The sequence below is a fragment of the Falco peregrinus genome, chromosome 12 (genome assembly GCF_023634155.1).
Source record: "Falco peregrinus isolate bFalPer1 chromosome 12, bFalPer1.pri, whole genome shotgun sequence".
In the NCBI taxonomy this organism is placed as follows: domain Eukaryota; kingdom Metazoa; phylum Chordata; class Aves; order Falconiformes; family Falconidae; genus Falco; species Falco peregrinus.
In genome coordinates, this window is record NC_073732.1 from 29,624,350 (window position 1) to 29,638,043 (window position 13,694).

Here is a 13,694-nt window from a genome sequence, read left to right on the forward strand (position 1 = left end):
TGAGTAAAAATAGATGATCCCATAAAGCAAAGAATTTACTAGCACTCAATACACACTTGTATTTATAACACGAAGTTTAAAGATAGAGGAATTCTCAAGAAGTGGAATGAAGAGACAACCTTACATTGCACTTCAAGTGACCTTTTATGTCTGGAGAATCTTCTCAGAAGACAGTAGCTTTAGCAGTTACTATAAATACTTCTATCTTTACACTTTGTCAAATATAGGAATAAAAGCAGACACCTGCGGCTGACAATCTAGATTTATCCACCAGAACTGTAACAGTTGTACTTTAGCAGGAATCTCACAGAAGTTTCTTATGGAATCATTGCTGACACACAGAAAGCACAAACAAGGTTTGCATTTTCCATGAGGAACAGAAACCACCAATCACCAGCTTTAAAACTGAAAAATGTATATATAGCCTCAAAATGCAACAGGCCAATAATCAAGTACCCAGTGCAGTAACAGGGAACAACCTTCTACTACCGTGTCACCTGAAGTCATAAAAGATTATCAGCACCTCATCTAAAAATACACAGCCTGAGAGAAATTTCAGCTCTTCCATAGTGTGACAGTAGTTCAGTAGTCCTGCCTGCTCTAAGAACCTAAATATTCAGCTTTAAACTTTTAAAAAAAGAAGTTTTAAAAGCTTCCATGAAACGTGTGCTGTTCCTACTATACAAGACAGCATTCACAAACAAGCCAACTATGGAACACTTGCATTCTTCTATAGGGGAGCAGAAAAAAAAAGTAACACACAGCAGCTGAGCAGAATACTTAGGAGTACAAGGTACAGAGAACTATTTATATTAGAGCTGGTATACTTTTTTTTTCTCCAAGCATTTCCCTCCATTCCCCCTTTTAATAACTATCTCATCTGAAGCACAGCTCATTAAAGAATGTATTGACTACTCCTTAATGAAAGCAACTTAACGTTTAAACTAGGAAACAGCACTGTCAAATGAGCAACTACATTCTTCTGTTTACATATCCTGTAATACTCAAAAAATGAATGCACAGCAGGACAGGTTTTCCATAATCTATAGGCTGGTGTGGTGCTGGAGTTACCTTATGTAATTTTTGTTATACAAAGTACAGCAAGAAGTGAACACAACTAACTGGAGCTTTGTTTGCATTCACCATCATTTAGTTATCACCAACTGTAACGTTCACCTCAAAAGTCCTATCTGAATGTTTTTCCAATGCTGTAGTTCTGGCCATCAAACTGAAGGCACTCACGGCTCTGGAGCATGTCTGTCCATGTTTCATTCTCACCTGCTTCTACAAACACTCATAAACATAAATCCTTCAGGAGGAGAGCTGAAAACATTAAAGTCCGCAGTTGCAGTAGAGCTCAAATCTCAGTATGCTAGGTTTATAAGCAAAAGCGAAGAAACGGACAGTATTCAATAATAATGATACAATTTGAGTATTGCTTACTGTCACATATTTGCAGAATACTTTCTTTTTTCTTCAGAAGTACAATGAAATATGCATCTAGGGCAATACATAAGGATATCCTTATCAAAGTTACATTAATGCCCATGCCTGGTTTCATCCTTATACTATGAACATGGTCTCAAGAGCTCAATTTTATCAACAGTTAGTACACTATACAAATACATGATTTAGCTGAGCAGAGATATATGCTGCAAAGAGGTCTGCACAATCAGGTTTTCAACAGTTTAGCTGCTGTAGTTGACAGTTCACAATTGCAGCCATTCATTAGCGTTCCTGGAATACAGCCTGCACAGTTCAAGCTGGTCAGCTATCTCTGGAAAATGATCTATAATCTGCTCCTTTTCCAACATGCCTAGTAATATTTTGTCCCAAAAGTCTGCCAAACATGTAGGAGGTTTGAACAAGCTTTCTCAGTAACATTCTTTTAACAGAGACAACGTATTTCTTCTCCCCCAAGAGCCAACAAAGTTATTAAGCCAGCTGGAATATTACGCTTGTGAACTACAGATTTGTGTATACACGGGCATAAAGGTGAGTAGAGAAACTGGCATACACTGATCCTGAAATCCACTCAGGTACTCTAACTACCCTCCATCCAAAATAATCAGTACCGCTGCTTAAGTTCAACCAATGAGACTCAGGGCAATTTTGAGATCCAGTTCTACTTGTGTTTCTGTAGCATCTGTCAGACTCCAAATTCAAAATGGATTGCAATATTCACAGCTGCCTCAATAAGATTAATACTTCCCCCATCCTTGAATACTATTGCAGTTTATTCTACTTGTAGCCACATTCAGAGAGGAAAAGATATTAAAACTGTGTTATGCTGTAGATTTTTCATAACTTCCACAAAACACATGTCTGTTTTTAAGAGCTTAGCAATTTAGACACATCAACTGAAAAAAACACAGCTTTGTTTTTTAAAGGAAGGTGTGACACGCCAAACATTTTTTCTTGGTGTTTTTTGTTTGGGGTTGGGTTTTTTTAAAATTCTTTTGGACCACCTACCCATCCTCTTTTCCCCTCCAGGTAAGATTTTTTTGATTAATTGATTCTTCGTTATTCATGAGGTCAATGCAAGAAACCACAGTTTTGTCTAGACTACTGTAAAAGTGTACTAGAGTATCAAAACAAGAAATTAAAGGTTTTGAGGCAAGGTCTGGCAAAAAGTCAGTTCTACATCTATAGATACATAGTTCTATACATCTATCTACATATCAGGCTACATAACCTTATGTCTCCACATCTATCTACAGTTCATTTCAAAACAGCAGATCATAAGATAGCAATAATACAAAGAACTTTTTTCAGAAAGATGGGAACTGACCAGCTTTTTATATCAGACCTCTCCATCTCACACTTAATGTATTTCTCACATTGTTTTCAAAGAACTCCCATCCTAAACTATGTTACTTTTAAAACAGCTCCTCTTCATATTCAGAATGTTGAATGACTTACTAGACAAATTCAAGTTACTTAGAGCTGTACAGTATTCCTTGATGAATCATTATTTTAGAAGATTACTATAGGAGAATGATCTACACAAGTTTGTTAGGCTTCAAGTATGTAAGCTTCAAATATTTAAATACAATTGAAGGTGTCAGAAGAAACATAGATACCTGCCTACACACTGACCACCCCCTCCCCCCTCCCTTCCTGGGTATATTACACATTAATATTAAGATAAAAGAGAGAAACACTTTCCATCAAATTCTAGCTCTTATGATCACAAAATAAACTCTAAACAAAACCAAGCATTAACTTCCTGAACCTGCAGGCAGCCTAAAATAGTGACTCAGAATGTATGAACTCCCTCTGCACCCTATTAGTTTTACCATTGTCAATACTCAGCCTGTTAAACACTTGAAGGTCTTCATTAACTATTTCACCACTGATTTCAGCAGATAAAGCAGCTGGGCATAAGCCCATGGGAGTCAAGACACAATTTAAATGGCAGGAGAGAGGGGGAAAAAAAGCAGGAGCAAGAAGAGGACAGCAGACAAGCAGGAGACAGTTTTATAATAAAGCCTTCTCAATGCGTAAAGCAAATAAAAACGAAGTGGTAAAACAGCCTTAACAAGCTACTAGGTTTTCATTTTCTCCTTTTTCTGTGAAATCAGTGGAAGTCAGGCTACTGTTTGAGGGGAGCAAAGAATATACTTAGATCTACTAGCCCTGTATGCAGCTCCTACTTTGTACAAAGTCTAGGCCTATTTAAAGTAAGTTTTTATTGCTTATCAGTACCACCACTAAAGAAAGCTATTCCAAGCCAGGAGAGACCCTCACATACCGTGTAGCTCCTTGCTTAGTGTACCATTTCAGCAAATGTCAAGGTTTTATCACCCAGCACAGAAGCGGACAACCAAGTAGTACACGTTTCTTTTCAGATAACCACAAGTTAAGTTTCTCTACCAAACATCGTAATATGGCATGTCAAAAAGTGCTCTGCATTTAGAGTCCCTTCCTGTATCTTAATCATAGTTCTCATCGCTGAAGCTTCTGTATAAGTTTTTTTAGAAACAAACCACCTGTGAAGCAATACTGCAAGGTGGCTCGAGTTCAAAGACAAAACTATGAAAATAACTTTAAAAAATCACTGTTCAGGGTAACAGTACCAAAAACTGTCTCACTAGTGTGTATCACAAAGTTAGTAGCCTACAGGTTGAAATAAGTAGGACAATTTTTCCTTTATTATATAAAAGTGATTCATGTGTCACAGATTATAGTGTCTGTTACTATCATTTATATAAATATTAAGTATTAGAAGCTATGCAAAATGAGTGCAAAACACATTCCTTCCTTTCTGACTCCTTAATCATCAGAATGATTAAACACAAGCAAATCATCTTCTGATAATATACTGAGCTATAAAAAAAACCGTACCAGCTTGAAATCTAACCTTATTTGCACAAAGAAGAGTTTGTCAGCTGTGTCAGCAATCCCCTTAAGGTAGGCACCACTGCTAGAAAAATTTAACCATTTAACTTTTTAAGTCTTTTACCACTTTAAACAGAACTAGCACAACTCTCCAAAACACGGTTTTTGCTTGGATAGAGGCATTAGCAGTCACTATCTCAAACGCAGTGTTAGTCAAAGTTCAGCCCAAGACCTACATTACTGCAGATTTAACTCTCCAAACACTAATTTGTCTTTGAGGTACCTTCTCCATCCACTACACCCTAACCCGGTCGCCACAGCTGCTTTACTAAAAGGCACTTGGAGCAACACTGACTGTGCTATCTTGAAGTCCAGTACTCTCCCAAGGTGAGGGAACACTTACAGGATAATTCAGCACATTAGACCTTTTCATAATGGTGTTACTCCTGTTTTAAAAATACAAATACATAAACCCCACATGTATTTAATTCCTCCAAATTGCTGTAATCCCAACAGTAAATGTTAATTACACTAGTCCAGTATAACTGCACAAGAAAACACTGCTTTGCCTGAAAAGTCTTCTCTCAAACAACTCAAGAACACTTCTAGTCATCACACTACCCTTCAGAGCAGTCTGACAAGTCTGTGGAAACAAGAGTCACATACATGCTTCCTCTCTCAGGCCCCTGGATGAGTCTGCTCATACTACACACCTTTGTTACAACTAAGAGTTCCAAATTACTTTCCCATAAAGGAGAGTCATCATAAGGTTGTACCTTCCATTGCATCTATATCTTTGCCCAAGTAAGCGGTGGTTTTTTTCAATGCAAAGGATCATCACCTGTAGAGCTTTCACTGTGCAAGAGCATATAAATTCACATCCAGATGCAAGTACTTTCCTTACCGATAAGGTGCAAACCCAACAGCAGGACAAAAATCAAGAATCTGTCTTATAAGCCTTGAAGTTTTCCAAGATATCTCATCTGACGGCCCCAAATAGCAATACACTTCTATTTTTAACACTGCAACGTAGTGGTGTTGATAAAACCATCTTAACCTAGCCATCATTTTACAATGTGTTCAGGGGAAAGGAGAGAACTGACTTCCTCCCATGCTGAGCAACTGGGTGCAGAAGGATAGCTCTCAGTCTTTGATTTGGAAGTAGTCATATTATTTGTGCATTAAGCAGCTTTCAGGCTACTTTCTGCCCCATTTAGTGAGATCAGTAATCACACTTGCAGCCTGAGAGGAACAAGTACAGTTCACTGCTTGCCCAAACGCTTTGCTACCTTCTGTACTCTTAAAACAACAAAACAAGTAGCCCTAGTACATTTCAGTACAAATTTCTGAAAATATGAACTTGACAGTAACTCGATAGTAGTGGTTTCCCCCCCCCCTTAAGAAAAGGTATTTTTATGGCATTACAAAATAATTCATACCTGTCTTCATCACCATCAACAGGAATAGATATGCCAAATACAGAGCTGGCAAGACTGTTCATAGGAGTACTTGCAGGTAACTGAAGAGGATTTGCTAGAGTGTCTGGAATGAGAGGCTTCACAAGAGGTTTATTTTCAGCTATAAGAGAAAGTGGTGGCTGAGGTAGGGGTTCTGATTTTCTTCTAGTATCATCAATCTGGCCTACTAAGGATTGAGCTTGGGTCTGAAACTGTCCGAGGTTTGACTGTGGCAGATTCGCAGGTACATTAGGCGTGCCCTGCATTAATGAGTGTCCGACATGCTGTGGCTGAACACCGGTACTTCTGCTGACAGAAGTATGGCTAGTCAGCTGGGACTGGACTAGTGTAACAGGGACATTTGGCATAGTAACGGAAGTGGTGGTAGACACACTAGGCACACTTGTACCCGGCACAACTGCAGGCACGCTCTGAACTCCAGAGACCACAGCATGGGGAGCACCAGGCATTCCGGACACTTGACTGCTTCCACCCATTTGATGCTGAGTCACAGATTTCTGTTGCACAATCCCAGCATGTCCAATGCCTTGCTGCACCACACCTCCTGCTTTCGGAACGGCAGTCTGACTAGCTTGTGTCTGGCCACTCTGCATTAATCCCGATCCCTGTCCAACTGCTTCACCAGGCTGTGCCGACACCCCCATCACTGGTGCTCCCACAGGTGAGGGATTTTGGCCGGTCACCTGCCCCACAGGAAGGTTGGAAGCCACAGTACTTGGAACAGAGCCTGTAGTAGCCTGTTGAATAGTTCCTTGAGACTGCATAATTGTCATGTGCTGCATGTATTCGGTCTGACCAGAAGGTTGCGTTGGCAGTAGATGCACTGGTGGAATCTGGGACTGAGAATAAGCAAACTGTTGAGGCTGAGTCACTGGTATGTTTGCCTGCTGCACCTGCTGCTGTGCCACAGGAATGCTTGGCTGCCCTACTGTCACTTTTGGAGGTGCCATGCCTTTCCCATTGGGTCCAGCCTGTGTAACACCCTGCGTATTTACCTGTGGCTGCGATTGCTGTGGCACCACCATTTGCTGATTTGCTACCGAAGCCCCAGAAAACATAGGCTGAGCAGTACTTTGAGGCACGGCCCCACCTATGGGTTGTTGCAGCTGCTGTTGTTGCCCAATGACAAAATTAGGTTGCTGTAGAGAGGACTGGTTCATTTTCTCTGTCTGGATCAGCTGTGACACAGCAGTCAGGGAACTGTCAGCTACAGAATCAGGGCCATGGGCTGACACTGGCACAGCTGAGACCACGACGGAACCTCCTGTGGCACCAAGGCCGCTGTCCCTCTCTTGAGCAGCCTGCTCAAAGGTGCTGCTGTGCCTAATGCAATCTCCAGTCCTGCCCAGGACACCACCACCATCCGAGTCCCGGTCATAATACTCCATACACGTCCATCGTCCTCGCCTATAGGGCTCCCCTGTACCATGGTCCAGCTTGATCACCCTGAAGCGTGAGCTGCACGCAGCAGCTACTGTCTGAGACATTGTCCCAAGAGCAGCAGATGCAGAAAGCCCTGTGGAGGGCAAGGCGGTTGGAGCACTGCTGCTAGCTGCCACCGCAGTGCCAGGGGCAGTAGCTGACAGGGGGGCCGCAGAGCTCTTGGGCACAGCCCCCCCACTGGGGGCCACAGCTGGCGGAGCCGCAGCTACCCCACCCGCAGCCACAGCCAGCTGCCCATCCAAAAGGAGGTTGGGAGAGATGTTGCCAGGAGTTTCAGCCTCACCCACGTTGTTGAGCGTCTCTTCTGAGGAGCTCCGCTCACAGACATCCTCGGGGCCATAGTCGGTGGCTCTGGAAACGTCAAAGATTTCAGAAGACACGTCCTCAGTGCGGGACTCATCCGGGTCGTCCAGGCTCTCGGTGTCCTCGGTAATGCTGCTGGCCACCTGAGCAGTGGTCACGCTGGTGATCTGGAAGCAGCTCTTCTTCTTGGCCGGCATCTTGGACATGTTTCCTGCGCGGGGCCGGTCTCCGCCGGCCGGGGCGCGGCGTGCACGGGGCCGGGGCGGGCTGTCACGGCGTGCCGACCGGGCCGGCGGCGCCACCGCACATCCTCCGGCTGCTTCCTGCGGCGGGCGGGCGGGCCGCGGCGCTGCCGCTGCCAGGCCGCGGGCCGCGCGGGGGGCGGCGGGGCTCCTCCTCTTCCTCCCCGTCCGCAGCCCTCCTCCCGCGGCCGGGATGCCGGCCGCCGCCGCCTCCTCCTCCCCGCCGCAGCCCCCGCTCTGAGCGCAGCGGGACCGGCCAAGCGCCCTGCAGCTTCCTGCCGGCCGCGGCGCGGCGCGGGCCCCGGGCGTGCGCAGCGGCCGCAGACGCGGGCCCGCAGCCCGCCCCACGCGAGGGGCCCCGCGGCGGCCGGGCGAGGCCCAGGCGGCCCCGTCTCCCCCCGCGCCCTGTCTCCGCGCTCTACCTGGAGACCAGCGCCAGGCGCATCCTGCTCGGAACCAGCCCGCGGGCGAGCCCCGCGGCCAGCCCCCCCCCCCCGGGCGGCGGGCCGGCGCTGCGGCGGCGCGGCGGAAGAGCAGGCGAGGCGGCCCTGCGGCGGGCGACCCCCTGCGCTGCAGCGGCGCCGGCCCCGGGAGCGCGGGCTCCGACTGCCGCTCCCTTCGCCCAAGATGGGGCTCAACTTCTCCTGCGCTGCACCCTGGGAAGGGCGCGGCCACGCCCCCGACGCTGCGGCGTGATGACGTCACGCCCCGCCGCCGCTCGGCGCAGGGGGAGCACGGCGCGAGCGGTGGCCGCTTGGAATGTGCCGCCCGCCCACTCCCCCCGCGGACCGTCCAGCTTGGTCCCGCCCGGCCGCGCGCGGCCCGGCGGCAGCTGGGCGCGCGAGCCTCCCTGCGGCCTGCCCTGGGGCGCGAGCCCGCCCCCGCCCCGCGCCTCCCCGCGCTGAGGTGCCGCGGCCCAGCTCCTGCGGGAGGGCTGTTAACGGGGCATCGCGGCCAGGGCCCTGTCCGTAACCGTTTCGGGCGGCGGCTGACGGTGTTTAGTTCTTTTATGTCAGCTGTTGTGTGGCAGTTGCCCCGGCACGGTAGGAGGTTATTCCAGAAATTCGCTCTGCCAGTTATGAAAATCGTCGTATCTCCAAGCCTAAATTCCTAGCCAACTTGTAGTCCCAGGTCTATACTCACGAAGGTAACCGGTTGCTAGCTACTTCTCATAATTGCCATGGCCGTTCCCAGAGCCTGACTCTGCGTGACTCGCAGTTCGAGTAATCGCTCTTAGAGACGAGCGAGCAGAGCCGCACGCAGACCTGCCGGCCAGGCACTGCTGGTGCCATAGCCTAGGCCATAAGGAGCCTACCTTTGGTGTCTTCAGGTGCTCATCTCAGAAATCCCTGATATGTAAGTCAACTTTCTGTTGTATCTCATTTCTGTTATTACAGTCACCAATGTCATCAGGGTTTTCCTGTATGATAATCTGGTCCCGGTTTGAACAGTTGTGCCTTGCCACTGTACCAGTAACCTGTCCTGGCCGGCTGTCAGGTTGCAATCTGCTTTAAGACCAGTTGTAACATACGGAAGATCCCCACTATTAGCTTCCCTTTGGTTCAGCTGTTACCTGTAAGGGCAAACAGTTCAGCCAAGTTCTGATTTATTTGGCAATTTTGCATGCTAATCCATCTCTTCTGTATCTATTTTCAGTAGTATTTTCCAATATATCATCATACCGAATACTTCTTTGGCTTCAACAGAGCTTAAACCTACTGCATTAACAGTGTAGGGACTCATTTATGTTAGGAAGGAGTTCTGAATCTGGCATGAGCCACCGTGGTAAATTTATCCATTAAATTTATCCATTATTATCAGGCCTGCTGACTACACGAACTTTAGCAAATGCCCTTCCACTTTTTTCCACCCCCAACATTAATTTGAAGTTCTTATCAACTACTGTGCTAGCGCCAATTCCAGAAAACTTCTGCAGGAGATGTTTGGATGTGTCCATTCATGTTATTAGCATCTTCCATTAATCAGATATTTCAAATGGTCTGTGTCTCCATACTTGAACTTTCTGTCATGATTATCCTGTGACACCTTCTCATTTCTTCTCATGGAGGAAAGAATTCTGATCATCACCCAATTCTCCATTTCTTTGACCATTGCTATAATTCAGTGGGAATCTGGTAGTGTCATTTGACCAAATGTAGAAGATTACCAGTGGGGTTTTCTCTGTTAGCCCCAGGTCAATGTCCCACAGTTTCTGCCCTGCCAAGTACCAAACTCCCGCTTTTCTGGGTATACTCTGGGTAGAGGACTGTCCCTTCAGCTATTGCCATACACATGGGTAGTCTCTTTCGAGTCCAGAATCTCAGGTTACACCCAATCTGTTCTGCTTTCTGTTCTGTGGTGCCTTCTGAATTCTCCTTATGTGTGCAACATCCTTGGTTTCCATGTCTGTGTGCATACAGTGTGCCAAGACTTGCTTTTCTTGTCATCCTCCTTGGCACTTTGTCTTCTGCCTACTTCTTTTTACACTAATTTGAACCTTATTTTTGATTCTGTTTCTCTGTGTACTAGCTCATCCCTTATTATTTCCTATCCTCATATTCTTCAGTGTCTGCCTTCTAAAGTTTCTTCATTCTGCATACGTTAGGAGATGGTGAACTGTCTGTGTGGCATGCTTTTTGCTCCTTAATGATTTTCAATTCCCATTTGAACTCCATTTGTAATTCTTGGGTTTCCTCCTGCTGTACAGGAGTTTTCGCTCCTGATACAACATGAGGTCTGTCAGGCAACACTTTCTGGAGTAGCTTCTACCAGGTGCCCACAGGAGGATAAAGCATATTCTTTATATTCCGTTTGCTGCCATCTTATTAGCCCTGTGATCAAATCTACACTCTTAATCTTTTCTGTCCAACCCTGCCTTTGAAGGGGGAATAAAGACAATGCCCCAAACTTCCTCCCAAACAAATTCCTTCCAACATGCGATCCTTTGTTTCCTGCACCCTGCATGGTTTCAAATATACAAATGTTAGAGAGGAAATGTAATATATGCAGTAAAAGATCTCAAAAAACGAGTATTATCAACTTAATACTAATTTGCAATGTTAGAACTTTGTATTTCAATCTAAGAAATGTTTTACGTTCATGAGAAAGTGTATTTTTGGCATGGGCTGTGAGGTGTTAGACCTGAACCTGCCATTAGCCTGGGAACTATTGCTCCTTGTTCTGTGAGTCAACCAAGTGGAGTCTGATAAAAGAACGGAACTCTGTACTTGAGCTGAGAGGGCGATGCTGCTTTGGCAACTTCAAGTTTCATTTTAACAGGCAGCATGTGGATGTGTCTGGGAGTTTTTAAATCAGTCATGACCACAGTGGATTAAATAGCCAAGGGAAATTGGCTGAATGATGGCTTCAGCTTCATATGGCTGAAGATGTACAATAATGCAATATATTATACAGCACTACTGTTTATACCACAGACACTAATGAGGTCAGCAGGAGTTCTGGGTCTTTTTCAAGTTAGTGTAAAAGCTGTGGGGAGGTGAACCAGCTGGGATTGTATGTGGCACAGATTTTACATAAATGATGATGATAATCTTTGAGGAAAATTTCACCAAGGCAAGAAATAACTAGCTACAGGAAATAGTAAAAATTTGAGATATTTTTTAATATGGATTTTTAAAATTTCTTTGTTTTCAAACAGAAAGCATTTGGGCATATTAATTCAATACATTCAGGACAACATATAATAAAGCTGTTCTGGACAGGAATACATTTTAAAAACCTGTCCCCACATTGATAAATAGGCATATCAGTGGAAAGATGCAGAATGGCAGAATGTTAAGAGTGAGACAATGCAACAGATACTTTTCAGTCAATAAGGCAGTCTGTAGAGAACTGTTTATCATGAGCGAGATGGCACAATCTCCCCCAAACTGTATATATTTAACATTTTATTTCCAATATAAGGTAGTTGTGAAGATTCTTATTGATCAGCTGTTGGATTTATGTGTGGCGTTTCATCTCAGTAAAAAGTGAAATCAAAAAAAGTCTCCCTCAGGAAGTGACATTTTAAAAACATGCAAAGGACCCTTAAAAACAGAGGCAGAAGTTACTATACTAGACCTACCCCTGTAAGTGATCTTTCAAAACGATTATAGGAAGGACACTGATACGTTATTAGCAGGATGAAGTTCTTTCCCACGATAGAGGTATACAGACCCATAACAGATAAGGTAACACTTTTTTCAACATTGAACAGCTACCAGTAGGTTGTTGAAGGGTAAGCTGCTAGGCTGTAAGAAGAGATGCTTCTCCTGTGCATCTGTAAATGTAATTTACAGTAAACCAAAATGAAATGTTATTTTCTCTTCATTTTTATACAACTACTATATTATGTTAGTGTATGAAAATATGTGTTAGTAGAATGGTCGCCTAATTTTGGTAAGTGGTGAAATTTAAAATAGCAAAGATGCTATTTTAGAATCCATTAATTTGTCACCGTTGTTGTTCAGAATAAATTAACATTTGAAATTATAAAATTTTAAATCCCAGATTCAAAGTTGTTTGCTAAACCCTCCATATGCGAACTGTGTATATATGTATATTTTAATGTAATATAAAATGTAATGAGGAATGGGCTATTTGGCTGACATTTAGTGTGGTCTAGCAAAGGAGAAAGGGAAATTAATAAAAAGTAAAATAGGGAAAGGATGAGGAACAAGAATGAACAATATAAACTAACAAACCAGAAAGGTTTCTGAAAAGTCAAGTATAAAAATTGCTATAGCCCACAGCCAGGTTAGCCAAGATACAGACAAATAATCCACACAATGGCCTTGGCAACATTACACTGATAATGTTTTTGGAAGGTTGACTTAGTGCTGAACAACATTCTAGTATGTCAGGCACCAACATACCAATATTTTTATTGTGTCAAGCATGTATATATTCCTTTTTTGCCTTCGAGAAAAACACCTGCCACAGTTAGTTCAATTCCCACAGGACTCCAGTTTGAGTTTCTGTGAGTGTCAGCTGCATGGGACTCTCGTGGTTTCTGTCTGTGCGTGCGTGTTCCTGTTTTTTCAGGATCTGGCAAGGACAGATTTAGCAGGCAGTGGTGAAGGCAGCAGGCTCCTTTTCAGTGCTCCTATGCTGTGTGACAGAGAATTTTGTGTCATTCTTCCACACTCCATCACCTTCTACCATTACATATTTCACTAGGAGGATCCCCTGACAGACTTTCAAGTAGCGATGAAAGCTGTAAGTGGATTTCCACACTTGTGGTACTACTGTTTGTAGGTGGCATTTACATATTATGGCCTTTAAAATCACGTGCCAGTCATGCAAAAGACATGGATCTTCTACAAAACCTCAGCCTCAGAGGCTGAGAGCGCAGATATGCTATCACAGATGACAGAAGACAAAAAAGAAGCTCCTCTAGAGTGTAAGCTATAAAAACTAAAACACTGGCTGCCTGCAAGTATCCAGTGAAAATGGTACTAAAATGTTCTGTTTGTTTGTTTATATGATTTTAAATAGCCAAAAGGTGGTCCTTCCCACTTAATCATCGCTTAAATCTGTGTATCATTCAGACAAGGATAAAAGCTGTACATTAAAAACCCTAAACGGAGTTTGCACAGGCACACACATGCTCACATCTAGAGATGTATGCTTTTGTGTATAAAGTTGTATATTAATAGTTGTCTACGGAAATTCAAAATTTTGAAAATCCCTAATGATAACATTAAAAATACAATGTTTTTAAAAAGAAAGCTGTATGAATTATCAAAGGGAGTTGGACTATTTATTGGTATCTAGAGTTCATGGGTTCAAATTTCTTAGCCTTTAATAACATTAGGTGATTATTGTTGGAGATTAAAAACTAGCCTGGGGAAGCAGCGTGATCTAATAGATAGGGCATTTACCCAAG

General features: G+C 44.0%; 1 protein-coding gene across 8 annotated transcripts in view; it reads right to left on the bottom strand.

The window, feature by feature from the left end:
• The window catches only part of TSC22D2 (TSC22 domain family member 2), a 31,200-nt gene extending 22,737 nt beyond the window's left edge, over positions 1 to 8,463 (bottom strand). For 3 of the 8 annotated variants that reach the window (XR_008749383.1, XM_013296294.3, XM_013296292.3), the window contains exon 1: positions 5,781 to 8,462. Coding sequence is in view for 5 of the 8 variants with exons in the window: in XM_013296294.3 (XP_013151748.1) it covers positions 5,781 to 7,771 (1,991 nt within the window). In the remaining 3 variants the exon portion in view is untranslated. Of the gene's footprint in view, positions 1 to 5,780 lie in introns of all 8 variants that reach the window. The other 5 variants (XR_008749384.1, XM_005233745.4, XM_013296295.3 and 2 more) reach the window with 3 other exon arrangements.
• Positions 8,464 to 13,694: the final 5,231 nt, after the last annotated feature.